General features: G+C 38.8%; 1 protein-coding gene across 6 annotated transcripts in view; it reads right to left on the bottom strand.

Annotated features, from left to right (window-relative positions):
• The window catches only part of LOC102227250 (cyclin-dependent kinase-like 5), a 33060-nt gene extending 7452 nt beyond the window's left edge, over positions 1-25608 (bottom strand). For 3 of the 6 annotated variants that reach the window (XM_014469042.2, XM_023332682.1, XM_023332680.1), the window contains exons 1-16: positions 25057-25607; positions 20985-21336; positions 17825-17859; positions 9777-9822; positions 9529-9665; positions 9023-9143; positions 8656-8715; positions 7663-7753; positions 6009-6111; positions 5016-5102; positions 4460-4540; positions 4182-4357; positions 1989-2851; positions 1311-1651; positions 508-609; positions 128-233 (exon numbers count right to left, since the gene is read on the bottom strand). In XM_014469042.2, coding sequence (XP_014324528.1) covers positions 128-233; positions 508-609; positions 1311-1651; positions 1989-2851; positions 4182-4357; positions 4460-4540; positions 5016-5102; positions 6009-6111; positions 7663-7753; positions 8656-8715; positions 9023-9143; positions 9529-9665; positions 9777-9822; positions 17825-17859; positions 20985-21021 — 2386 coding nt within the window. In that variant the 5' untranslated portion in view covers positions 21022-21336; positions 25057-25607. Of the gene's footprint in view, positions 1-127; positions 234-507; positions 610-1310; positions 1652-1988; positions 2852-4181; positions 4358-4459; positions 4541-5015; positions 5103-6008; positions 6112-7662; positions 7754-8655; positions 8716-9022; positions 9144-9528; positions 9666-9776; positions 9823-17824; positions 17860-20984; positions 21337-25056 lie in introns of all 6 variants that reach the window. The other 3 variants (XM_023332679.1, XM_023332678.1, XM_023332681.1) reach the window with 3 other exon arrangements.
• Positions 25609-26591: the final 983 nt, after the last annotated feature.

The following is a 26591-nucleotide window of genomic DNA, read 5'->3' as shown; positions in this document are numbered from 1 at the left end:
GGAAAAGCAACAACAAATTTTGCTAATTTGTGCTTATTTACCCTATTTGTCATTGATGTAAATCATATTTTAATGTGTGTTGTTTTTTTTTTTCTTGCACTACATTTTGTGTAACAACAGGATTTACCTCTGTAGAAGCTGCCGACTCTCCGAGGCATGGACTCAGTGAAGATCATCCGGTTTTCCTTGGAGGAACCTGCATCCTCACCGTGAGGGTCATGATACATACCGACCTAAGAAGCACACACACACACACCATGCAGAAAAAGCACACGCACGTACACACACAAACTTCTTCAGTTTCTTTCTTCTTGATAATCTTAATTGACTGTTATTCAGTATCATTTTCCCTGGCACACCTCACAAGACAGTCAGGACAATCTAAGAGCTTTTCAGTGAGGTTACATTTAAAACAGCGACAACGTGCAGTGAAGCTGTTGGGGGGGGTTATGAACCCTGACAGTGAGAAGAGCTATTTGGAGGTAAGGCGGAATCAGAGGGTCGGACCTCATTTTTAGAGCGCTGTGTATGAAAAGCAGCGGAGTTGTCCCTCGTAGAGTCTTTGATGGGGGCACAAGGGTGGCTCATGTCTTTAGGGGGCTGTTCACTCTGTTGAGGAGACGGACAGTTGCTGGTCAAAGCAGACTGGAGAAGCAGAGCGATGCAGAGGCAATGACAATGTGACAGTGACAGTCCCTACACACACACAGCAGCTTGTGCAGCACCCCCCCCCCCCACACACACACCCACACGTAGAAACATGTTGTTTGCTCTCAAAACCCAAAAACACTTATAGGTGTTTTTTTAACACCTGTGTACTGTGTTTCAAATAAGCAGGAGTCCCTTCATTTAAAGAAATGTAATCATGCTTTCATTATTTTTCTCAGTCATCGGCCACATCTGCCGATTGCGACCGACTTCATTGATAATATTGATTTATGTTTGCCAACACTAAAATATGTGCAAAACACCTTTTAATAGTCATATTTTACTTTAGCAGCACAATCTCACACCAAAACATTTTGAAAATTCAATCTTTTGTTTTGTAACCTTATTTTTGGTGGAGAACAAATGTCCATGGAGAAATAATTGTGTTTGTTATAAAATCACTCATTTTCTGAACAATTTTAAAAGAATAATTGAAAAAAAACAAACATGATTAATCTACATTATTTATATGTTTCTAAACATTTTAGAGTTACATTATGCTATTGCAATGCAAGATCATTTTACTTCCTCTGGTGGCATTTTCTCAGAGTGAATTCTTTCATTTTTAGCCATAAATCACCCAGAACTTGTTGGTCACTAACCCTCGTCATGTCGTCGGTGCAGTCCTCTCTCGACGAGCTCACTGAATGTCCAGTCAGGTTGGTACGGTGTTGCAGCTGTGGGGAGAGGAGTTGGAGGCTGCTGGCCCGAGTCGGTATGACCTGTCCAGGCGGCGGCAGGCCCGCCATGACCCCCTCAGACCCATGTGGTCGGTGACGTTCCCGTCTCACGTACATGGAGTGGCGCTGAGGCCGTTGCTGGGAGGAAAAGGGGGACGTGTAGCCAAGGCCGTAGTGATAAGACTCGTGGGGGGAAGGCAGGGTGTGAGTGTTGGGCATCGCCGGTCCTCCTGGGTCTAGGAGCTCTGGAGCACCAGCGTCTTCTGGGAAATAAAGCAGAGCGCTACGTTGGCATTGCCATCGACTGCGGCTTCTAAAGTGGTTTTCATAAAATATTTGAAACAACTGCCTCATTTGATCTTCTAATATTCAATATGATGATGCAAAAAGTACTGGTTTTATTTCATCCATTGGATTTCTGAATATTTTAATGACCATCTTGATACTGCAAACATTTTGGATTTTTATCAAATTGTTTTGTGGACAAGAGTTAGTATATAAACATACCGTAGTCATGGTACCGACTGAAATATTTCAAGATCTAATATCCAAACGTTTCATGGGAACGAAAGCAGATTTCTTTTTTTCATCTAAACATACCTGGAGCCAACGATTTGTGTCTGGACTTGTGTCTCGATGAGGAATCCAACGTGCTGCTCTCCATACGTACATTTACGCTGCTACGGGAAGCGGGGCTGTGTCCTGATCGGTCACTGTGTCGAGTCGAGGGACTGCCGGGGGGTCCTGGAAGACCCGACGGGGCGTTGAGGTCCAAACAGCTGGCAGGGAAGAAACGGGCACTGGGTCCTACAACGGCTGTTGCATTTGCATTTGGGTCGTCTGGGTGAAGTCGACCATCGCTTAGGTTCCCCACAGATTTGGCGTCGCTAAGAGCCCCATGACTCTTGGACAGGCTTAGATAAGAAGCTGAACTTTTAGAAGAGGACGACATGGATCCATGTGCAGAGTCTGCCATGCTGTGGGCATGGCGGCCATGTTGTTTTTCTGCTCCAGACTGTAATGTGTTGGTTTTATTTTCCAGAAAGGTGTGCCGGCTGGCCTGCTGTTGCTGCTGCTGTTGCTGTTGTTGCTGCTGCTGTTGCTGCTGCTGAGAGCGAGACGAGTTTGGTTTGCTGTGCGTGTACTTTGCCCCATGTCCCTGATCTGACAGCTTTGTTGAGGGCCCCAAGTTGAAATCAAACTCTGTCTTGTTTTTTGCCTCTTTGGGACTGAGAAGGTGTGGCAGGTTGTTGTTAGCCAGATCTTTGTTGGACGAGGCTGAACGATTTAGGGTCTGGGACATGTACTGGACTTTCGGGTGGAGTGTAGGACTTAAACTAGATGGAGCCGGTTTGTTACCATTCAGAAAACTCTCATTGCTGAGGTGATGCAGGTCTCCATGGCGAGGGAGGCTGGAACATTCCTTACTGGTTGATCGACGACTTGAGCTCTTGGTGTGACTCCTGCAGGGCCGGAGAGACGCGTGAAGTTTGTAACTTCTTAGATCATCATATGGACTTGTATAGATGAATCTCACTTAATTCTTTTGCTTTCATTATGACAACTTACGTTTTGTGTTAAATTAACTTAAAAGTTACACATCTTTAACTTAAAGAAACTTTTTACTTTGACTTTACGTGAAACAACTGAGTTCAGTGCCAGTTTCATATCCTACATCTGACCAACTCAATATATTATGATCATAAAACTCAATTCATTAAGTTTATACAATTTAGAGTGAACTCTCAAAAGTGTACACTTTTGAGAATTAAGTGAGACGAATGTAAATAAGGCCATAACATGAACTACACCCCAAATAGACTTTGTAGTGTACACTCAAAAGTATACTCTCAAAAAGTCTGTTCTTTTGAGAGTATACTTTTGAGAGTACACATTTTAGAGTGGACTTTGTAGTGTACACTCAAAAGTGTGCACTTTTGATAAACTTGATGAGTTGGGTTGGATAGACCTAATTGAATTACTTGTTACCATTTGAAGCAATTCAATTAGGTTGGTTCAACTGACTTCTTCTTTCAGTGTATATTTGATGCCTGCTGTACAATTACGCCACCTTCTGCCCTGATTTCAACAACTTTTTGGACAGAGCGTTCAGCAGCTCATACCTGCTCTGTAACCCATCTTAACTCTATATCAGCTGACGGCTGCACCGAATGTGCTCATGCTTGCTTGCTTAGGAAAGTGTTTGAGAAAAGATAAACACTTTTCACTAGCTGTATAGTGAAGTAAAGAGACAAAGGCTTAAGGTGGTGCAGACCTGTGAAGAACGCTTCCCGTCAAACCCTGGATGATCATGAGAATCTTGTAGTGCAGATTCATTATCTGTATTTACCCCAGAAAAATATGCTAAAAGCTGAACGTTTTCATCCTGTCCAAAATCTTTCAGATAAACAAAGACATTGAATGTCACGCCCTTGTAGGCGCTAACAATGTTTAAATCCCTTTTAGCCATCCGATTTTAACCTTTTATCTTTTTGAACACAAACTTTTGTTCCCTATGTTGTGTTGCCATGGTAACATGTCTGGATTGCAATGCAACTGACCTTCTCTGGTGTAAAATGTATAAAAATGTGATTGTAGACATTTCTAGCCTGGATTGAGAACACCTGTGTAGTAAATGAGTTACAGCTTTAATTTAGTAATGCCTTTTTTTTTTCTATCTCTAGTTATTTACCAAAATAAACAAATTCCAATCACATTTCAAATTGATCATGATAACATGAAGTTTGTAACAAGTTGGGTTTTGTCACTATATATAAATGACAGAGCGCTTACCTTGTAGGGACTGTATTTTCTCCGTGGTGGTGTGTTTTTCTCTTGGACGAGCGTGGTGGGTTTGGAGAAGCGGGAGAAGATTTTTCTCTCTCCGCCTGCCTGAAAGGCTGGAAAGCAGGATGGTTCAAACACTGCTCGGTTAGAAAACGCTCGGTAGGGTTCAGCAGCAACATGCTCTGATGGAAAAACAGAAGCAAAAATGGTTGTTTGGAGCTATTAGTCGAAAATCTTTTGAATCTAGTGAAAAACACATTTACTGTAGAAGTTTTTCAATCTACCTTCATCAAATCCAACATCAAACCACTCATAATTCCCTGGTACCGTCTCTCCAAAGTCTGAGGATGGGTAACTGTGGGAAACTGGCACAGGAAAAACAAAATCCTGGATGAAACGTTCATTCTCAGTAACGGTTTTGTTGTTTGTTTTCTTTAGACTCATATTACGCTTCACAAAACAAAGTAAATGTTCCTGCCCATTTAAAAAAAAAAGAAGAAAAAAGTAACTCTCAGTTCGTATGACACGGATCACACTAAACAAACTACTGAGTTTGCACACACATTCACAAACGCGTAGCTTTTCTCAGCCTTCTGGGACATTTTCTCTTGCTGTTAAGCTGAACACCAACCACCTATCTCATGAGTCATAGCAATCCACTCAGTCATGGTGCTGGGAACACTGCCACAAAAATGAAACGGATAGAAAGAGCGGGCAGGAGAGACGAGGATAAGAGAGAAGAGCGGAGAGAGGGAGGACAAAATGAAAGAAGAAGAAGGAAGGAAGAGAACGTGAAAGGAAGGAAAAAAGGAGGGGAAGAAGACTGTTTGTGTTTCCTACCCTGATTCCATGAAATCGCGGGTTGTTGTAAAAGAGTTTCATCTGTTCAGCAGGAAGAGGACCCAGAACTTTCTGGATGGTGAAGAGCTGGAGGTGAACATCAGCAAATCAAGAAAGCAGAGTGAGCTGATCCGATTCTTGGCACAACATTGCAGCAGAAACTTATGGTGCATTTTCTTTGTTCTTAGAGGTCAAATTTTCCAACTAATCACCTAAAGTCAGAACTCTGACCAGATAAAAACAGTTTTTTGTCGTACATATGGTAAGTTAACCCTATACAGAGTTTATCAGCCATTCTGAATTTCCTTATGTCTTGAAACTAGCAGAACACTACAGTGCTGAATGTCCCTTAGTATTTAAAAATGTGCACTGTCAACGTGAAAAATAATTTCAGATATACTTCACATTAACAATAATCTAGGATGTTGTATATAAGTTTTTGGCTCATGTTGCCCGCCTGTTAATTTGGGGGTCTTAAGTAACTGCACAGCTTCCTTATGCCTTGGGCTGGCTCTGCCACTCTCACCAACCTCTTTGGCTGTCTATAAAATGAGTTTATTGCCTTGCATCACAGTACGTTGTTCATTAAAATGGGAAGGATGAGTGCGTCTGAAAACCACATCGGAATAAAATGACTAGGCTGAAAAGAAACTGCAGAGTTGAGGATCTTTTCTTTTTTTTTTGTCACTGTAAAAGTGATTGCTGTAATTTTTATTTTTCAAAAGGACTTGATACTTTATTTCAGCTTATTGACATGGGAGAAGATGATGAAATCTATCCAGATCGTTCAGCTTCTTGTAGATCCAAAACACCATCTTTGTCACAGAAAGTTTATTTTAAAATTGCTTTGAAAAGACAATAAAACCTCAAAGAAAATGCTTCCACTGGTTACAGGAAAAGTTGTAGGACCTTTAAATAAAAGGTTTTCACATTTAAAAAATATTGTTTATTCACCTCCTTTTCAAATTTAGCACCTACTGCTGCTATACCAACCTGATCAATCTCGCTTTCCCCTGGAAACAAAGGCTGTCCGTCACTCAGCTCCCCCAGAATACACCCCACCGACCACATGTCCACAGCCTTTCCATAGGGAGCCCTGCAACAAGGGGAAACAATACCTATGATCACACCATTTATGCAGAAATATCATTCAAGGAAGAGATTTCAGTGAACACAAGAAGCTTGCTAATTAGATAGAAGGGTGATAATGACAACAATGGAGGGTGATGAGGGCGAAAAATAAGCCACAAAATTAAGAAGATATGATTGCAAGAGAAATGCATCTTTCATAAGTGGCATTAAATTGTATATTTTATGGCTCCTAGGGAAGATTTCTGCACTGTGGAGAATCTGGTGAGAAATGGTGAGAGTTCTGGCAGCGGAGAAGCAAAGGAGCGCTGGTGTTGGAGGGAGAGAGTATTTGAGTGGGAGGCATTCAAACACTGTCTCTGTAAATGTTCCAGGGCATTTACTAAATCAAGCCACAGCAGTGCGGATAGATGACGTTCATCTGTCTCCAAGCTAGGATGGACACTGGTTGCAGCAAAAAACATTACCCAAAAAAAAAAAAGAGAAAAAGAGCCGCATTATAGAATTAAAAATAAATCTGATGTTTGATCTCAAAATACAATACTGAAGATTCATCATACCTTCCAATGTAGCACATAGCTTACTACTTGCTTTCCCTACTGATCTGATTACATGGCAGAGTCATGGCTAACCTAACATTTAATAAATAACCAGCATAAGAGATGCTCTACAATCAGTCCATATCGTTAGGATATCATGTTGGCCCTTTAAAATCCATTAGGAATTAAGCACATCATGACTTTACAAAGCTGCACAGTTTGGTCTTGGTGTTACATGAATCTGTAAGTAGACATGAACTCACTGAGCCCTGTTTCTTTTAAAACCATGAAAAACCCACTATATTTATCTAAATGACTCCTTATGAAATACAATGTAACTCATTCTCAACTGGGGAGATCGAGAACAGAAGGAACAGCTACAGATGCACCTCGATTAATTAGAATATGATGGAAATGGTAAGTTATTTCAGCAAATAAACTCCATAAATGAAAAACTTATAGATATGTCTCACATAGAGGTATTTTTAAGTGTTTATTTTGGCTAATAGAGTTTATTTAGAGTGCTAAGCAGTTGCACATCTTGTTTAAAAAGTGTAAAGAAATATTTTTAATGATTACAGTATTACAGTATTGTAAATCTGCCCCTTACTGTACACTTCTCATTTAGATTTTTCTATTTACATATATATATATATATATAGATAGTTGCTTTTGAAACCTAATCAATGAAAAATTAAACAACAATTCGATGTGTAACGATGGCACCTGAGAAAACGTAATGTTTCAATTGTGGACTGTCTGTTCCATGACTTTGTATTTTGGTGTTTTTATGATGTAAAGCACTTTGAACTGCCTTGTTGCTGAAAGGTGCTATACAAATAAAATTTAATTAGATTTGATTTTGTGACCCTACGCACTAGAGACCCTCATAAATAGTTACGGCGGGCAGGATTGGCCCTGTGGGCCTTGAGTTTGACACATGTGCTGTATAGTCCAAAGAAAAAAGAAATTACATACTTAACATCAAAATTAACAAGCTCCCACACATAGTGACCTACCCCAGCAGCAGCTCAGGTGAGCGGTACCACCTGGTGGCCACATACTCGGTGTAGTTGGCATCTGTTCCTTCAGACAGGTTACGAGCAAACCCTGAGCCGGAGGAGGACAGAGATAATTACACCAAGTGGACTTTATTTTGTCAACAGCAATTCATAAATGACCAATTAATAACAGTAAAGGACATTCAGTATCTAAATTGCTTGGACAGCCACAGTGACAGCATGGTAATGTTTGCCATGTGACCAGACTAATTAGTTATGTGACTGCAGGCGATCTGAGACTCCACTTTAGATAACTGGTGTAGAGAGAATCCATTTTAAGCAAGGAAAAGTCACAGTAGACAGAATGCCAGCTCCAACAGTGAATACCAAACAAATCTCACCCCAGCTGACTCAGTGGGTTGGCATTAGCCAATTATTCAGAGCCAGCTGACCGTGTCAGTTTTGCAAATACGCGTCCAAATGTAAAATACACACCTAGAGCACTGTGAAAGGGCAAATCCATGAACTACTAGTACATTTCCATCAATGTGTTTCTCAGAACAGGAGGGTTTCTGTTACTAACATCATTATGATTTGACAGAGATGTTACCAATTAACTAATAATACATCAACAGCCACCAGGGTATATTTAGGGTGCTGATTGGCAGTTTCCCAGAGGCAGATTTAGTTTCTCTGATAATCAGTTTACAAGATAGAAAAAGGTGGGATTTTCTATTTTAAACCAACCCACAGAAACAAAACTGAGCACCGCTGAATCACTGATCTGGTTAAAGAATCAACACATAATAACCATCAATATGATAAGATGGAAGACATATCAGGATGTCTACTCAACACCCATTAAACCATTTAAAAGTATTTCTTTCTAAATCAAAGCATCAAAGGACACTGGCATGACATTATATAGGAGAAAATGGCATTATTGATACTACATTAGAAATGAAGGATGTTATTAGCTTATAAACAATAGAAGGTTAAGGATACACTCACCAAAGTCACATAGTTTAAGAACATCATCTGAACTGATAAGAAGATTTTCTGGTTTGATATCTGAAAGAGAGATGATCTAAATCAATATCTTTTTGAATTCAATAATCCAAAATTTTAAGTCACAGTTTTATCTCTGTCATTAACAGTGTAGCATCGGTTAAAAATCCTTAATAACAAGCAGTGGTGATATAATATTCACATGGATTGTTTTGGTGTTAAAGATTTTCTGGCCTTGCAGTGATAATACCAGCAATGCTTTGGATAAACATGGGCAAGACGCTGGAGGCACCAAAGAAAGGAAACAGTGACTGAAATCATGGATGGTTGTAAAAGAGTAGAAGGGAAGCAGACAAATATGAATACTGACCTCTGTGAACAATTTCATTTTTGTGACACCAGTTGATGGCTTTGATGAGCTGGAAAATGTAGCTGCGAACTTTTTCCGGCGGTGCACCATTGGGAAATTCCTCTAGCAGTTCAAGCATGTTCTGAAAAACCACAATAATGACATCATGAAAAATCTGACAAACTCTGTAGCAGCAATTTCAATGATCCATCCATCCATCCATCCATCCATCCATCCATCCATCCATCCATCCATCCATCCGTACATATTACATCTGGGGAATTATGCTGTGTTGAATTTTCATTTAAAAAACATAATGAAAAACCGTGTTTGGACACCCTGGCAACACAATGGGAAATACCAGTGCTTACTACCAGCACAGCTTCTTTGTTGCCATGGTGACGCCTTTTTTTATGCTTAACTGAGCAGTCACCATCCTACGGCCATGGATGAAGCAGCATAAAGAAGTGCTGTGTGTACAGCATGCAGACTTGATTAAATAAACATGGCATCGATGTTATCCTGACCCTCTCAACATATTCAAAGACGAGGTAGAGTTTCCCCCTCCTGCGAAAAGCCTCTTTGAGCTCGACGATGTTGTCCTGCTTCAGGGTCCGGAGCATCTTCAGCTCCCGAAGGGTCGTCTCCTTAACCTCCTCATTTTCTGAGTGGGCATTAAAAGACAAATATGTGGGTTTTTTTGCACTTTTACTATTTTTCCTTATTTGTGCCCATGTTTTTTATGTTTTATCTTTTCTTTTTTTTTTTTACTCACCTTCACTGTCTTTGAACTTCTTGATGGCCACCAGCTCATTTGTTTCCTGTGAGGAACAATGCACAACCGTTTAGCTTCGTTTTAGTGGGACAAAGGTGCCTAATGACTTTAAAAGAAGAAAAGATGTGAAGTGATTAGTCTTCTGACACTGAGCTGTGGGAAAAGCTAAAACAAAAAGGGCTATACAATGTGAGCTCTAAGTATTTGTATACTGAATATTTGTAATTGGAACCAGGTTCCCTAAAGAAAATAACAGAAATGCACAACTACCGAAAACATGGGCAGCACTCAGAATCAGTCATTTTCATCATAATAGTCATTGATCCGATATTAAGCCATTCATAGAGCCAATGTTTGATGAAATCATGATGAAACAATAAACGATACGGACAAGAATAAACAACTTTGTTAATGAGCTATGGTAAAGCTCTTCATCCTAGAGCAGTCTGTACTTGGTCTAAAACCCAACAGCCACCACACATTTCAGTATCATTTTTAAGTGCACCAGTGGTTGAAATTAGAAACAAATTCAATGATACTTGATTTCGACTGCAATACAAAATATGGACCCCCCCCTTCTCCTACCAGTGTTATTCTACATAGTTATGCTGGAGCATAAAACTTTGCCTGGTGATGTTGTGCATAGAAGCCCTGCACTTTTAGAGCAGTGCATTGATGGCACTGATTTCTGCTGTGGGCCGGGTTCCACCCCAGGACCAGGAGAAGCAGAGGAAACAACTCAGGTAAAGGTGTGCGTATGTGAAATCAAAATGTGGAGCATTTTCTAGAACAAAGTCAGAAATTCATGAATGCTCTGTTGGTTTTGGGAAAAATTCTCCTCCAGATGTGTTTGACAAAACAAACAACTGTGTGTCCAGATTACAATAAAATGTATATGATTATGCATACAGTCACACCAAAGAGCTAAATTAGAGTTATGAGACACAATTTCTTGTTCTTGTTTTCATTTCCAGCACCTCTAAAGAAAATGTCTGACTCTTTAGATACCTAAATGCTGTGCTGATGCTCACCTCCCTGCTGTGACCAAAACAACACAAAGCAAACCAAAGGAAACTAATGCCTAGCAATAATTCAAAGAACACTTGTGATATGTTAATATACAGCAACCTATATACATACAAATGCATTCTTGTTTACAACCTCCTTCTGACTGATACAAAAGAAGGTTGTACATTGTACATTTTTGATTCATTGTAACCTCTTGAAGTTACAGCATTAGCTAACTATCAAGAAAGTCCAATTGGGACAGCTGAATTTTATTTTTGATTAATCTGACTCACAACAGTTGATGTTAAGTTTGAAGCAAATAAAACTAAATGCTAAAATTAAATAAAAAGGCACCGCTACAAGTATTTGTCCACAACTTTTTTTAGATATTTTTTTTTTCATCTAACAGAATTTTTTTCAGTTGAACAAAATAAATGTCACATAAAATGTGAATTAATTTCTGAAATGATTATCCATGGCCTCAATTTTTACATCACACACCAGGGGTGTGTCAAACTAGAAAAAAAAAAAAAATTACAGCAAATTCTGGCTTCAACACAAAGGATTTTTTAGAGACTTCTGTATGTTGTTATGATTCCCCTAACATAACAGTTTTCTTTAAACAGAACACAAAATGTTTTCAACCATTCCATTTTTAGCTTAAATCCTTGAAAGCTGTTTTTTTTCTGTCATCTGTAACACCCTCAGGATGCAGCAGTGAACACAGGGGGCCAGAGAGGATTACATCATGCACTAGAGTGTCCTTGGCTGTGCTCATGTTCCTCAATTGTCTTTTTGTCTACAGCGGGTCGGACATCACATTTGGCCGAATCACTGCGATGGAGCAAGGCAGCGTGGAGCTGCCTGTCACTGGCAGTGCTCTCGCTTACATCTGCCCATTGTTATATGAAGGTGTAAATACAAACTTGTCAGTTAAAGATTTGATGTTCATTAGCAAATTGGATCATACAACGAAGATTTACTGCGACGGCAGAGGTACATGCTGGCTGTGCAGTGATGACTTTCGATAAAAGTGTAAAAAGAAACAACAACCTACTATCAAAAATATACTGTCTTTCTGGGCCCATCAAGCACATATGACATTTCAAACTGCAGCTGCAATGTGTTGATGATGCTTATGTTTGTTCTACATCTTTGACCTCTTCTTATTAATCTTTTTAACGACTGATAAGTCAGCACTAAGAATAACCTTCAAGATCGCAACTGTCTGATGACATGAGCTCATTATATTAGTACTAATGCTTGAACATTTCCCTGATATACAATTTGACATTGAGGCTTCAAAGGAGTCTCAATTTAAAATTATGCCCATGACTCATACTCTGATATTACTCAAGTAAACACACTGCAGGTTTTTTTGAAACTTAGCCAACACAAGTATAGACAATTGCTAATAATTAATTTGTCTTCTTACCCCGACAGTACTACACAGTGACACCGTTTGTGCACCGGGAGACAGGCAACTGTGTAGGTTGTGATATTGTCACTCCTAAAGCACAAATTCAAGATAACACATAAGCCTCCATACAAACACCCACATATGCTAAACAACACTTGCATAAAGCGGCAGAACAAGTCCTGGCACACAAACGCTTGACTAATTAAAATGTTCCATCAAGCACACACTGCAGAGTAAAGTCCCTATAAATTACACTGGCACGTCTATTTAAAATTAATTTCGTTCCATTGTTGTGATGTTCAGGCCTACTGTGTCTCCTGATTGGGTTTCAACCTATTTACAGTCGCATTATTCCCCTCCGTCATACACAGGTCTGCTGTAGTCCTCTAACAGGGTGACCCATTTACCAACACTGTTCAACACACCCCTCTGCATCACTTCCTCTCCCTCAAACACACGTGCACCCATTGCTTCTTTCTCTCTCCTGATGCCACCCTGTCTTTTTCGTCCCGCTTCCAGCTGGGAAAAGTAAAAATAACTGCTCTCTTGCAGCAAAGCTAAAAACACCATTTATTGTCAGGATCCCAGGCTCCCACGTGTAAAATCGAGTCTTTCCTTTTGTTACATAAGTGGGAAACATGTCATATGTCACATTAGTGGGTCAAAGGAAAGAAAAGGCACCTTAACTTTAACTTGACTACTTCTAAAGCTGCTGGTTAATTTGCATGCAGATTTGTTGGAGAATGACACATTAATGCTATAATAAAACCAGAGAGACAGTTAAAGTATTTGCCTTGTTAGTTGTTCTCCAGGTGAGGAAACATTTTTGTGTTTTCTGTATGTTTCGTGTTGTACAGTAGACAAAAAGACAAAAGTATTAAATGGAAATTCACCCTGTTTTCACCTTGTCTTGTGTGGAGTCATTATTCATATGGCTTATGTTTTAATTTTTGTTGCCAAATGTCAACTTTACTGTTAAAAAGCTGATCCAGATGTTTGATCTGCTCCTACATGCATCAAATGACTTGGTATCCAAGTCAGCTTCATATTAACCACATCAGCCTTTTGTTTTGGAAATCAATAACACACACTGAGCTGAAGACTAATTAATTTAATCATTTACTCCATAAACTGTAACAGCAGCAAGTATATCTCCAAAGGTCAGGCATCACTGAGATCCCAAATCAAAATGCAGTGGAGAAAAGGAAGTTTACAGACTGGAGACGGGAATCAGCTGGTACCGACTGTAAGCTGTCATCTTTAGAGGTGATGAAACAGAGCCAATGTGCAGACAGCCACTGACGAGGGGAGATCATAAAAAGATTTAAGAAACTAAACTTACAATGCTCAGAAATTCTCAGAAAAACTGGGACAAGGAACAGAGTTTCGACCTTCGAACTACATAAGAGATTAACAATTCATTATTCTGAAGAGCCACTTGATTAGCTCTAGTTTTTGCAGTCTGTTTGTCCAACAAACATGTTGCATATTTAGAAAATTTGACAATAAATTCTAAACATAACGTTTGTGGTGTGCTAATAAACTGAACATTATATTGTTACATTTGTATTTTTGCATAGGTTGTATTTATTTATGTGCTAATCTCATTTTATCCCTGAGACCAGCGTCAGTCCTCCACGAACAGAGCTGCTAAATCTTTGGGTTTCCAGTCAGAAAGATAAATGGCAACGGAGTGAGAAAAAAGGACATGAACAATGTGCAAGCAATGGAAGTTGTTCAGATGCTGAAAGAGGTAGAATAAAACACAGAAAAAAGGCCTTTGTTTGAAGCATAAATTTGATCTTTGAAGTTTTTTTGAACGTAATATTAAAATCTGCCACCTCAGTATCGAGTTTCGTCCTCTTAGTTCCAGGTATCGTCACACCTGTAGGTGCTACACTGATAAACTAAACTGAATTGAAATGACATGGCTTACTGCATGCTCACACTGCCCAAGAGCTGATAAATGCTGAATGTCTTGCTCGATATAAATAAATGTATGTCTAATTCTGTTATTTTTTTTCCCCTGCAGTTATGCTTGTCAAAGATAAGGACAGAGAAAAGATTATCAGAGGTGTTTTCGTTTCCCGTTTGTCAGGCACACCAATCCAAAACCATCCTCGTCTGACATGTTTACAGCAAAGCCTCATGAATATATTTGTTCTCAATAGTCAATTTTCCTGTCATGGTAACATTCAGTTCTCCTTTCTGAATTGTAATAAGACTTAAAGCTATTCTTAATTATTAGTGTGGAAGCTTTGAGTGATGGACAGGTGCGGTGGCTTTAAGGTCTTTGTTGTAGATGAGACTATTTAGGGCCAGCTTCAAAGCGTGCAAATACATGAGGTTTAATTATAGGGAACCAAGCCATCAATATCATGGCATTACCCCAGGAAGAAAGAGGCTGAAAGCCAAGATTAGGACCATGTGAAAAAAAGTCTGTCAGCAACTATAACGAAACAGAAAACTCCACGAAAAGAAAAACAGCTCATTTGCCAGGATACAGCCAGACAAAGTCTTTGAGCTGCTAGTCTAATAAGATTCATCCTGATAGACCAACCCAAGTCTGAGCAATACTGGAGACAAAACAACTGAGGAAAATGAACATAACACTCCATTATTTACTGCTCTAAAAGCTGATTGGCGCAATCTCCCAGAGCAAGAAATGTCTTTCCTAGTATCCAAACCACAAGGATGATGAAGTAGACCAGGTTCTAATAACAATCAATTGTACTAGAAAAACTAGAGGCCAGCATTACAAAGCTTAAGGATCTGGTAAGCTTGATGCCAAACTGTTATTTCTCTTTATGAACAAAAGATAACGCTTCATGGTGATGTCTTTGGTTGGCTTGATGCATGTTGCATGATATATACGAGCATATTGATGGTGCATCTGTTTTATGCAGAACAAATCAGTGACAGATGATAAAATATCGGCTCCTTAAAAATGCATCATGCTTAGCAGTAAGCTATATTACAGTCATGTAAAGCAACTGGACATATGGATAATCAATTTGATCAATACTGAATAATTATTAACACTTAAAAAAGTCAGAGGAAGAGCATGGCCTGTTTAAGCCTAAGAGTGATTTGGTGGAAAACTAAACACCATGATGAGACTGAAAGAGATGTAGCCTGCATATTAGTCTGGTAAGAGGATTTTAAAATAACTTGATACTGTCATGCTACATGTCATGGACATTCACAACAGATCAAAACCAGCCCAAGTCTAAGGAACCTTATCCTGAAAGTAGGTCGCAACATACTATTGGAAATCCTCCCCAAAACACGAAAATGTATTTTAAACAAAGACAGAACTTACAGAGAGCTCTTACTAAAGGCAATCTACATTCCTGTAGAGTCACAAAGATGGGAGGGGCAATAATTTTAAATGGCTGTCAGGTAAAAAAATAATATTCTGTATTCTTCCTGTATGCTTAAGAATAAGGGTACAAGACAGTGGCCCTTTATTTCAGAAAACATCTAAAACTAGCTAAAATCTTATAAAATCCTGAGGTAGAATGTGTTATAGTATGATGAAGCTGAATTTGAAGTTTGAGTTACAATTTCAATTGGTATGCTTAACAAAAAAAACACAACAGTTGCCCTTTGATGTTGCCCATGTGCAGCATCAAAAGACTAATTTTTATTACTGTAGGAAGTAATGAACAGCTCAAATACCAGTCAGTGTTGATGAAAACTTTACTTATCTACTAGAAAACTGAAGATAAAGACAGAATTGTCACAGTAACCATAAGCTTTCACCTGATTATGAAAGAAAAAGCCAATGTCAACATTTCCATTTGGTTGAAGTAGGACCCAAACACAGGACAGAAGCAGAGAGCTGATTATGAATGTTTAATGAAAAAGATAAATAATAAAACCCACAGAAACAACAGCAATCCATGGTAAGAGAATGACAGGGATTCAACAGGGAGATAACAGGAGGAACAAGAGTGAGAGCAGCAGAAGTGTTTAAGTACTGGAAGAGTGAATGTGGAACAAGTACCTGGGCTGACTGGCTGCAGGTGTGAGGGGAGGGAGAGAGAGAGAGAGAGAGAGAGAGAGAGAGAGAGAGAGAGAGAGAGGGAGAGCAAAAGTGGCACAGGGGGAGAGGAAGAGTGGACTAGGGAATAAATTTAACACTAAAGAATGAGTGGACATAATAAACATAAGAAGCCTTACATTCTGTAGAGTTATAAGGAATAACTAGACATAAGAAATAACATAAGAAATAAAACTAACATAAGAAATGTTCGTGTAAACTAGAATCACAGAGAAAGCACTGACCTAAAGTAAACCAGAAACAAGAATGATCTTATCAAAGGAAGAGACCGAGGAACACAGAATATCCTAAAAACTAGAATCAAACCACAAAACAATCCAGGACCAAACATCAGGGGCTCAAAGGTTCCAGTAAAATGCATTTGTTATTCAGATGCTTCTTCAGTATCGAGTTTACTTGAATTTAGTCTTTAAATTAATAAGCTACTTTTCCAAATTTGACTCAGTTTGTCAATACTGACTTGTAACAATTCAGTTTTCTGTGAACAAATTAGAGTATGAAAATTGACTAAGGTCATTAATGATGTACATACACTATTATGTATTTGCCTCAGCTGTACACCTGAATGTTACCAGCTCTGACTGACCAAGACCTGCTCATTTTAATTAAAAATATCACAAAACAGACTCTAACCTCAGGAGGCTTTACATTCTGTAAACATATAATACTGTTACAACAGAAAACGGCTGGCGATACAGTTTATGTTCAACACTATGTATAGTAGATTGTGTCATACTAATGCAAAGCCTGTTCAAAGTTAAATGATTTAAACGTACAAGTAGAATAATCCGTTATCAAACACAAACTCAATGATTCATCCCCAATATGAAAAATTGTTCATTTTAACCTTTAATATGATTATTTAACAGAGTGGAACAATCTGTTTTATGAGTTCACAGTGCCATGTTTTATCTAATAGTTATAAAAAAAGTCACTTTTTCACACTGCATGGGAAAGAGAATTATAAAATTATGTGTAAAGCACAAATAAGATGCAAAAAGGACTGCATGGGCGTTCAGTGATTCAGAAATGCACAGTAACAGCAGCTATTAGTCAGATTAAAGTCTTAGTCAACATCTGTAAGTTAATGAAGCCATCAAAAAGGTGGCTGTCATATTAGCAGAGATCTGCCATTAACCCAATTCCTTTATGTTCAGTTGTGCATATGAAATATTTAGAGTGTGTATAAATGTTGTACACACAGACTGTGTCTCCAGTTTTTGCCACTGATTTGCTCAAACAGGTTTTAAAGCTTTTAAAGATTTTTTTTAAAATATTTAAAACAGTATACCTATTCCACCACACAAAGTCTGAAGCCTAACCGTGAAGACCGCAAACGAACACAAAGATTGTTTTTATGGCCTCCCTTCATGTTGATGCTGAGGATCATTGCTAATCGGGCTTAAAACTGAACAAAACCAAATCATCATATTCTTCTTCTGGGATAAATTTTCTTTTATCCTGTATGGGAATTTGATTTTATCCTAAAAAGCCCCGAAAACGAAACACAAGAAAACTCTTACTAACGACAGCAAGATCAGAGGAAATCCTTACCTTATGTCTGCATTTAAGCACCACTCCATATGCACCTGGCAGAAACGAAGGGGGGACAAAACAAAGATCAATAACAAGCACTTATGATGCCACTCTGATATTATGTTTTGGCTTGTCACCTCATGTAAAAACGTCTTTAAAGGACAGAGCAGTAAAGATCAGGCAGTGAAGAGGAGGTAAACCTTCTCTCCCAGTTTAACGCCTGGATCTTTGTGAAACCTTGACCCAGAAGTCACCCTGTTGCATTCTGTCATTGTTAAGGCATTTGGACTATGTCCATATAGCTACATAAAAATAGCTTTATACATCAGATCAGTCCTTTAAACCTGAGATCCCCAACCATCAGGTTGCAGACTTCTACAGGGCAGTGACTGTAGTTGTACCAGGCTGGGGTGTAAAAAATAAATTCATCCATCCAATTTCTAACACCCTTGTCCCTAGTGGGGTCAGGAGGTGTGCTGGTGTCTATCTCCAGCTAACGTTCTGGGAGAGAGGAGGGGTCACTTTGGACAGGTCGCCAGTCTGTTGCAGGGCAACACAAAGACAGACATGACAAACAACCACTCACACACACATTCACCTAGGGAGAATTTAGAGAGACCAATTAACCTGACAGTCATGTTTTTGGACTGTGGGAGGAAGCAGGAGTACCTGGAGAGAACCCACACATGCACAGGGAGAACATGCAAACTGTTTGCAGAAAGACCCCTGGGCCGGGAATCGAACCTTCTTGCTGCAAGGCAACAGTGCTACCAACGGCGCCACTGTGCAGCCCATAAAAAATAAATATGTTTTGTAATTTCCGTGGGATTGAGAATCAGAGCAGTTCATTTTGAAAGAACCACTCTGATCTGCATCTGTATGAACTCATCAGCATTCATGACAAGGTGGAGCGTCTCACTCTTTCCAGGTTGCTGCTTTTGCTTTAGTCGGTGCAGCAAACACACAACTACCCCGAGTTCAACAGTTTGCCCAGAAGAGCAAGTTTGGTCTGTGGTGAGCAAAAACCCTGCGTCAAGTCTTACATGTACACATCAGAGTGCATGTGAAGTTGTCAGGCCTGGACAAACGTTTTTGAATACAGAAGACCAGAGCGGATGTTTTGTGCTTGAAGAGAAAAAAAAGCTAAATTATCTTTCAAAAGAAAGAAAAAAATCCCATCTAATTTCAGCATACGTCTCTTTTTTTTAACATGCTGGTGATTACATCATGGTTTGGACTGTTTTACTGCAGATGCAAAGTTTCAAAACAGTCAAAGTGGGTCATGAACAGTAGACCTTGCTAAAGAAACAAGCAACCAGCTCCATGAAGACGAAATGGTGATGACACAAATCCAAAAGATTTAAATAAGAATGGTTTTACAACATATACTTGTGGATAACACAACACAACACTGCAAACTACATACCATTAGTGTTTTGTTTTATTGTGGGGAGCTTAATATAATCTTTTTTCAGAAAAATAGTCATGCCCAAGTAAACAATTTCACATTAAAAAACAAGCCCAAAAAATCCATTCAACCTGCAAGCGACTTTAGAAGAAGAAAAAAAATAAGCCAAAAGTTGCTTATATTAATAACTTGGCAACACTTTATGCATAAAGCAAGCCAACAACCCAAAGCACACACTGTGTTTTGAAGAACGGTAGCAATATATTATAATAAAAATGATTATAATATTTGCTGTACATTGGATTTTAACACAAAATGAATCAAAATTAAAGGAAACATAATACCAAATAAAAATAAAAACAAAATGTGGTCTTGTGATTTACTGCAAACCTTTTTTTTTTTTTTGCATATTGCCACAAAATCAGATCACACCAGATGTTAAAGGAATTATGATATATTTAATCAGTTCTTTTTTATTATTTCAAAGTCTTTCAAGGACAACAGCACCTGCATTCTCTTGCAGTCTGCTAACTGCTAATACTTGTAATTTTCTCAAGTATAATTTAATACATTCCAGAGATAGATATTAAGATATTATTTTCTTCTCTATGTTTGACATGAGCGTAGCTTTTTAAAGTGTGGTTTGAGGGAGCGCCTGTGAAACTCAACATTTCTTGCCAAGCTGGAAGTGGGTGGAACATGCCCTTTAGGCTGCTGGAGGACTTCTTATGTGGAGCACCAGCAAAAGATGTGGTGGATTGTTTCACTCCTCGTATCAAAACGAGAAGAGGTTTGAGAAGATGTAAGCAAATGCAATTAGGAAACAACTGTTAACTTTTGCATGGAGAGAATTAGGTCAGCAGATGAAATTGGAGTTCAAGCAATCAGAGCGTAGAGTAAAGGATTCAAGATCAAAATGGACAAGTATTCCTAAAATAAGTGTCGCTTTCATTGTTGAACTATAATATCACAATGACATTTTTTTTAAATGCAACCTTTAATCTAGTATGTCTTTCAGTGATTAGGATGCTCTCATGTTAAGAAAGTAGTTTATAGTCATTCAATCTATTTTATTGGCACAATTTGCTAAAAATAAATGTAACAGAAGCATTTCAAGCTCTTTTTTTTTTTTTTTTTTAAAGTTGAGCTCCATGAGTAGCTACTCAACAGTAAACCCCATTGACAATGTCAGAGTGATGCAAGGGAAAAATACTTTTTGTTCCACGTTACCAAACTTGGAGTTTGGTTAAACCATATTAACGCTTTCATCGTCATTGTGCCTTGGTCTGATCAAGCCTCAGATCAAGCCTTTTTGTAAAGGGTTTAAACCAGCTGAGAAAAAAAAAAGAATCAGGTTTAAGGCTTGTTGCATTTGTTTGCAGAAGTCATTTTGTCATTTTAAAATAAAATTTTAAAATATTATTTTAAAATTTTGATATATCATCTACAATCTGTAGATGATTTTCATCTGCAGCTACAACATTTTCCTTCTGATGTCTGCACATCCCACAGGCTTCTGCATATTTCTCAGCATTAAAAAATATATATATATATTTGCTCAGAATCTGCCTGCTATAAAACTGTAAAGAAGCTAAATGGGAAGCATATACGATAAAAGTTATGAATAGAGTCCTGCCGCACAATGCAAAACACTAAAACTCTCATGAAAAACACGCAGCATGACACATCAACATCCCGAGTGGTGCAGATCATCAGCATTAGAGCTGGAGGTTAACAACACCATTTAATCTGCTGTGTGAAACCACCCACCTTCTCCCACAATGCCAAGGACTTCAAACTTATTCATCACATCACAGAGAGCGGGGTCTCCTCCACCAGGTGAAATACGCTGCTTAGACTTTAATAGGGACACTCCTGCTCGGACCAGCAGCCGATCGGGTCAGCTGCAGACTCGCGGAGAAACATGGCAGGCCTCTGACAACAAGCCATCTTTACTCCTCTTTTCACAGCCCTGCTTTTCCCACGGCACACACTATTTAACGTCCTCTAAATGTCAGTTTTCTTGTATTAAAATATCTGACTGGAGTTCTTCTAAATGTCCTTTTACTCCATATCCTTGTGTTGCTCCTGTGCCTTTATCCAAAACTCCACATGGGGGAACCTGGAAGAGAAAACAAACAGAGAAGTGTTTGAATACTTTGCCTGGAGATCACTCCAATCTCTAATTCATAATGCTTCACACAGTTGGTGAAGCACTGGCTGTAAACCACACACATGAAAATATGAGGCACATAGAGTAAAGGCATGACTTTGACACATATTCTACCTCATATCACCTTTCTTATGCAACAATTCCTGGTCACAGAGTAGCGGTGATGTTAAGGCTAATGTACTCTAAAAGTAGGTCTTCTTCTGATTCAATTTCTCCAGGGGTTGGATTATTAAACTCGTTTCACTTCTTAATGCATGAATTATTTCTAATTTGCAGTGCAGAATATCTAAGATAGAAATGTTTTGGAGTGCTAGGTTGAAAGTCGAACCTCACAGGCAGAAATTGGTGTAAGAAGTTAAAACATTATTAATGCTACAACCTGCTAAACGCAAAGTTGAGTCCACATACAGTTTTGAGTTCTTAAGAGTCTCTAAGCACAGTTCTTAAGATTTTTTCCCTTACATAGTTAGAAAAAGAATGTCAAACCAGATGTTTAGCTACACTATATAAAAAGATATCTTGCTTTATTATTGCTAATATCTGACATTAAGTCAGTCTAAAGTTTTAGATCAGTTGGGATTACCAAAAATCATTTTTATTTGCAAAAGCCAAAATAACAAGAGAAAGATTTTTGGGAAAATTTTGCTAAAGATTGTGCTGAAAATGTTTCAAAGATAAAAATTGTACATATTATACTGAATTTCCTGAACTTTTAAACAATTTGTGAAACCTCAGATGACCACATCCTCGCTTTTTTTTTTTTTACCTCCTGATAGATTTATTCATTCAGTGCCGTTTTAGCCTAAAATTGTTAGCTGTAGTTCCTAACTTTAACATTTTAGCCTTGTTGACAATCCATATTCACATGGGTTATAAAGGTTTTGCAACCAAGCAAAATCTATCAATTATAAATTAGCACAGTGAGATCAATTTAACTAAGTTTCATTTTTCTGGGCTTAAAATTTCAGACTTTTAGTTTGGATAAGTTTGCATGGTCTAACTTGGTAAAAAAAAAAAAAAAAGCGGTCAACGCTACATCTTCACAAAACTATATCTGTGGACAGGCAGAAGACAAAGCTTGATCATTAGATGCAGCAGCAATCGATTACACAACACTAAACAACTTAAATAATTCAGAAGTGACATCATATTGAAAATGCCTTGCATGATTTTACTTTTACAAGTAGCATAAAAACCAAGCCTCTAGATAGAGCACTCAACTTCAGGACTTGGCAAAAGAGCTGCAGTGTAAATCTAAGTTTCTGTGACAAGACAGACAGTGTGAAGGACACTGGATTATGCAAACATTCATGGACGGAATCCCAGAAAAATTAATCCAAAAAACAAAACTGCAAGAAGGCACCTTAGAAAGCAGAGAATGGAAATTTGATCAAACAACAGAAGCATATGATTTACTCAATTTAGCATGAGAGTATTTTTTTGTGTTGAGATGAGATCTAGCACAGCTGGAATGAAACTGACTGGGACTAATAAAGGATGTGTTTGTTTTCCTGAGGTAAATCACAGAGATGAGTGTGTAATGAATTGTTGACAGATCTGTACAAAAGCAGTTAAAATACTAAATCAATACAAGGGCTCCACTGACACTATTATCAACAATTTCCTCAGAGTCTAGAAGCTGCAGATAAATATGTCAAAAATCTTAAATGCCACAAAAGAGATTCTAAGAAAAAATCTTTGGGGGGAAAAAAAAAGCAAAGACAATCTGTTTTGAGTTGCACTACATTCAGAAACTGCAGTTTGGAAAGATTGTATACACTTTTGAGCTTCTAGTCTTTTATGGCTGGACGTAGGGATGGAAACTAAAGCATTGTTTATCCAAATCTCAGAGATTAATCGCATGTAGGCGCACCCTTTGCTACTACAGTTTCAGCTCATCCATATCCTTCATGGATAGCCTTCATATCTGAAAGGCTATCCAGAAGGTTTAGGAACATGTGTTCATGGGATTTTTTTACCATTTTTCCAAATGCATTCTTCCAAACGCAAACGCCAAAGGCATTCTGTTGAGTTGAGGTGAGGACTACATGTGCAGACCAGTCAAGTTCTTCCACACCAAACTTGCTCATCAATGTCTATAGAGATTCAGTTTTAATGCTGTGGTGGTGGTGGGGGGGGGGGGGGGGGCGTAGTTTGAGAACTGTTCACACAGAGTCAGGAGCAAATAATTAAGAGTTCATTTCACTTGAACTAAAGAGACAAACTCAACTCTAGTTTTTTACTATTTAAGTAAATTTGACAGGAAATGATGTCTCAAGCCTCAACATTATAAGACAAACAAATCCAGTTTCAAACAACCAGCCCCAAACCATAGTCTCTTCCGCTCAAGACAGAACATCTGACCCATTGCGGTCTCCTGGCAAAGAGGAAACAGAAACGCGTCAGTCATTGCCAGATAACATGTCTTCACTGCTCCAGAGTCCGGTGATCTCTGCATCTTTTTCATTTTCTATTGCCTCTGAGTGGTTGAGTGAACATTTCTTGCAAGATAGTATATTTTCATAATATAAATAAACACTGACAAAACTGCAAAACAAAGATGACAAATACATTTTAAACTGAGAGTCTAACAGCAAATGTCTTTGGTTTAAGTGGGAATAAAAATCCTATTCCCATCATGCATCCGGGTTCTGTTGGAATACATTTTTCAATAATGCTGTGTGTCCAAAAAGCAGAGATGATAAAATAATAACAGTTAAAATAGTTCTTTGGTAATTAAATTATTTTCTAAACTAGAACCATCGAAGCTCCTTCCTGAAATGACTCAACTAGATTTGTAAAAAAGAAAAAAAGAAAAAAGAAAGAAAATTTAGAAGAAGAAGAAGAAGAAGAAGAAAAGAAAACACTTTAATGTTGATTTGGCTCATGTGCCCGTGTGTGGGCGTTTTCCTATGCAGTGTGCAATCCACACATCTTAGGCTTTCCAGGGAAAAGAAATGAGATGTGGATGTGCAGGCCATCGGTGGAGGATATGGTGCTGAGGGGGAGGTAACAGACAAGTTGGAGCAACTTGAAATACATGAAGACCTGAACATTTGTTTTTTTTGTTGTTGTTGCTGCTGTTGTTGTTGTTTTTTTTACCTAAAATGGTCAAGGACTTGTTTTAATGAGCTTTCTTGTTAAACTTAATGAATTAACCGGTAATGTCGAAAGAGGCAGATAGAAAACCGAAGGGTGTGCTCCAAAAAGAAAAACGGAATAGGAACAAGTGAGTTTGAGTGTGCGTGAAATTAATAGCTTGGCTCGGGCGTCCGCGTGCACGAAGGAGTGTGCGCTTGCGCGTGACTGTGATGTGGATAGGAGGGAGAAGCTGGGAGGCTGGAGGGTTGGGGTGGGATAGGATAGTAGCTAATGCTGCTCTGCTCTCTCTCTCTGCACCGAACTGCGTCTCTGTCGCCGCTGCGGAGCGGAGCGCAGCACCATTCCATCGCTGTCCACGCGTTTCTCAGCCTACACAGCAACCAGTGCATACATCATACAGAGCAGCCGGAGCCCGCTCACCACAGTGCAGCACAGCAATATACACCGACAGGGCTGTAGAGCAGCCCGCAAATCCACAAGAATGACATTCACTTCCAACGCGCACAAAGGTGAAATAAATCAGATGGTAACGAAAAGCACTGGCGATCCAACCAAAGCAGCGTTTACCTGCATATGCGATGTGTCGGCTGTGTGTGGAGGAAGCAGTGAGCATCATTCCCTGGGAAAGCGATTATGTGGGGAGGTGAAGAAACATCCTTTGGAGCGACAGGGGCGAGAAAAACGAACCACGGCCTGCGCGTCGTGACACGATCAAATGTCCTCCCCACTCCGGCTCTGGGGGCAGATAAGACCTGGATCCGCAGACATAACGTCGATGACGGAAGGGTCAGTGTGCCATCAACAGTTCTTCGGAGGCTCCGCGTTCGTAGCCTCAGCATCAGCTGGGTATAGCAGCAAAATCGTCATTCCTGTGAGCGACGCAGCCGAGAGCCAATAGAAACGTGCGCGTTCCAGCAGTGCGCTTGCATCCACCGTGAACTGCGATCAGATAAAACTTTGATTAGATCCAGCGCAGCATCTGTTGAATGGAAAGTCTTTTTGGTTGCTACTCGCCTTCCTCTGGTCGCAGAACAACGGAATCAGGTCTGTCTGCAAGACCCACTGATTAACAATCTCTTCCTGCCGTCGATCCTTCCTCTCTCACCTCCGCCTCCCCTTCAGGATTGGACTAATTGAGGAATCAGAGGAGTTAGCAGAATTCCTCAGTGTCTCGACCTGTTTCATAACCAGGAGACGTATTTTTAATCTGCACCTTCGTGTCAGACGGATGGCTGTGCAAAAAAAAAAAAAAGGAACTTATTCTGAAGGCCATGCAGTTTGACCTCTGCAACAAATTTTAGCTGAAACTGAAGGTGAAAACGGTCCTTCTTACTTACAATTACATTATCACATCAAAATGCAGATTTTTGATAAAGTATAAAAAAAGATGTAAAATGTTTTGACTGAAACAAAAACAACATAAATATTGGCTTTTCGCCACATTTACTTTTGTAATTTTGAAGCAAAACGGGAATTAATATTTTCTCTCTTCGTAATTTCATTTGCAGGAAGAAAAATCAACAGAAACATTTATATAAGAGTTCAACTTTGCAAATATAAGACATTTTTAAATATGACTGACACTTGTTATCAGAAAAAAAGATAATCAAAATACGTATGCATTACTATTAGTTTCAACAGTCATGATGACACCTTGCCTTTGGCTCCGCTTCTGTGGAGAAGTCACGAAGAAGAAGAGCAGATCCACAAGCAAACTTTCTCACTAACACTTAAAGCCACACAGAAATTTGAATGTGTTGAAAGTGAGGGATATTTATTTTAATATGAATTAAAGAACAATACATTCAGAATGCATTTTTATTGAACTTCAAATGGCAACATGGACAAGAACATAGATATAGATATGAAAGACTGAGAAGACCAAAATTGTTATGTAAATTGTATACAAAAGGTAACTAATAACACGATGACTATTTGCAGGTAAAAATCACCTACTTAAATACACATTAACAGTCTAAATAATAACTTGAATACAGAATCAGAATTCCTTTTACTGACATTGTGCACAACAGAAAGCACGGCGAAATAATAATAATAAAAAAAACATAATTACGTATTTCATATAATCAGAAATTGTTTAT

The sequence above is a fragment of the Xiphophorus maculatus genome, chromosome 4, assembly GCF_002775205.1.
Source record: "Xiphophorus maculatus strain JP 163 A chromosome 4, X_maculatus-5.0-male, whole genome shotgun sequence".
NCBI classification, from domain to species: Eukaryota; Metazoa; Chordata; class Actinopteri; order Cyprinodontiformes; family Poeciliidae; genus Xiphophorus; species Xiphophorus maculatus.
This window is presented reverse-complemented; position numbering and strand designations above follow the sequence as displayed.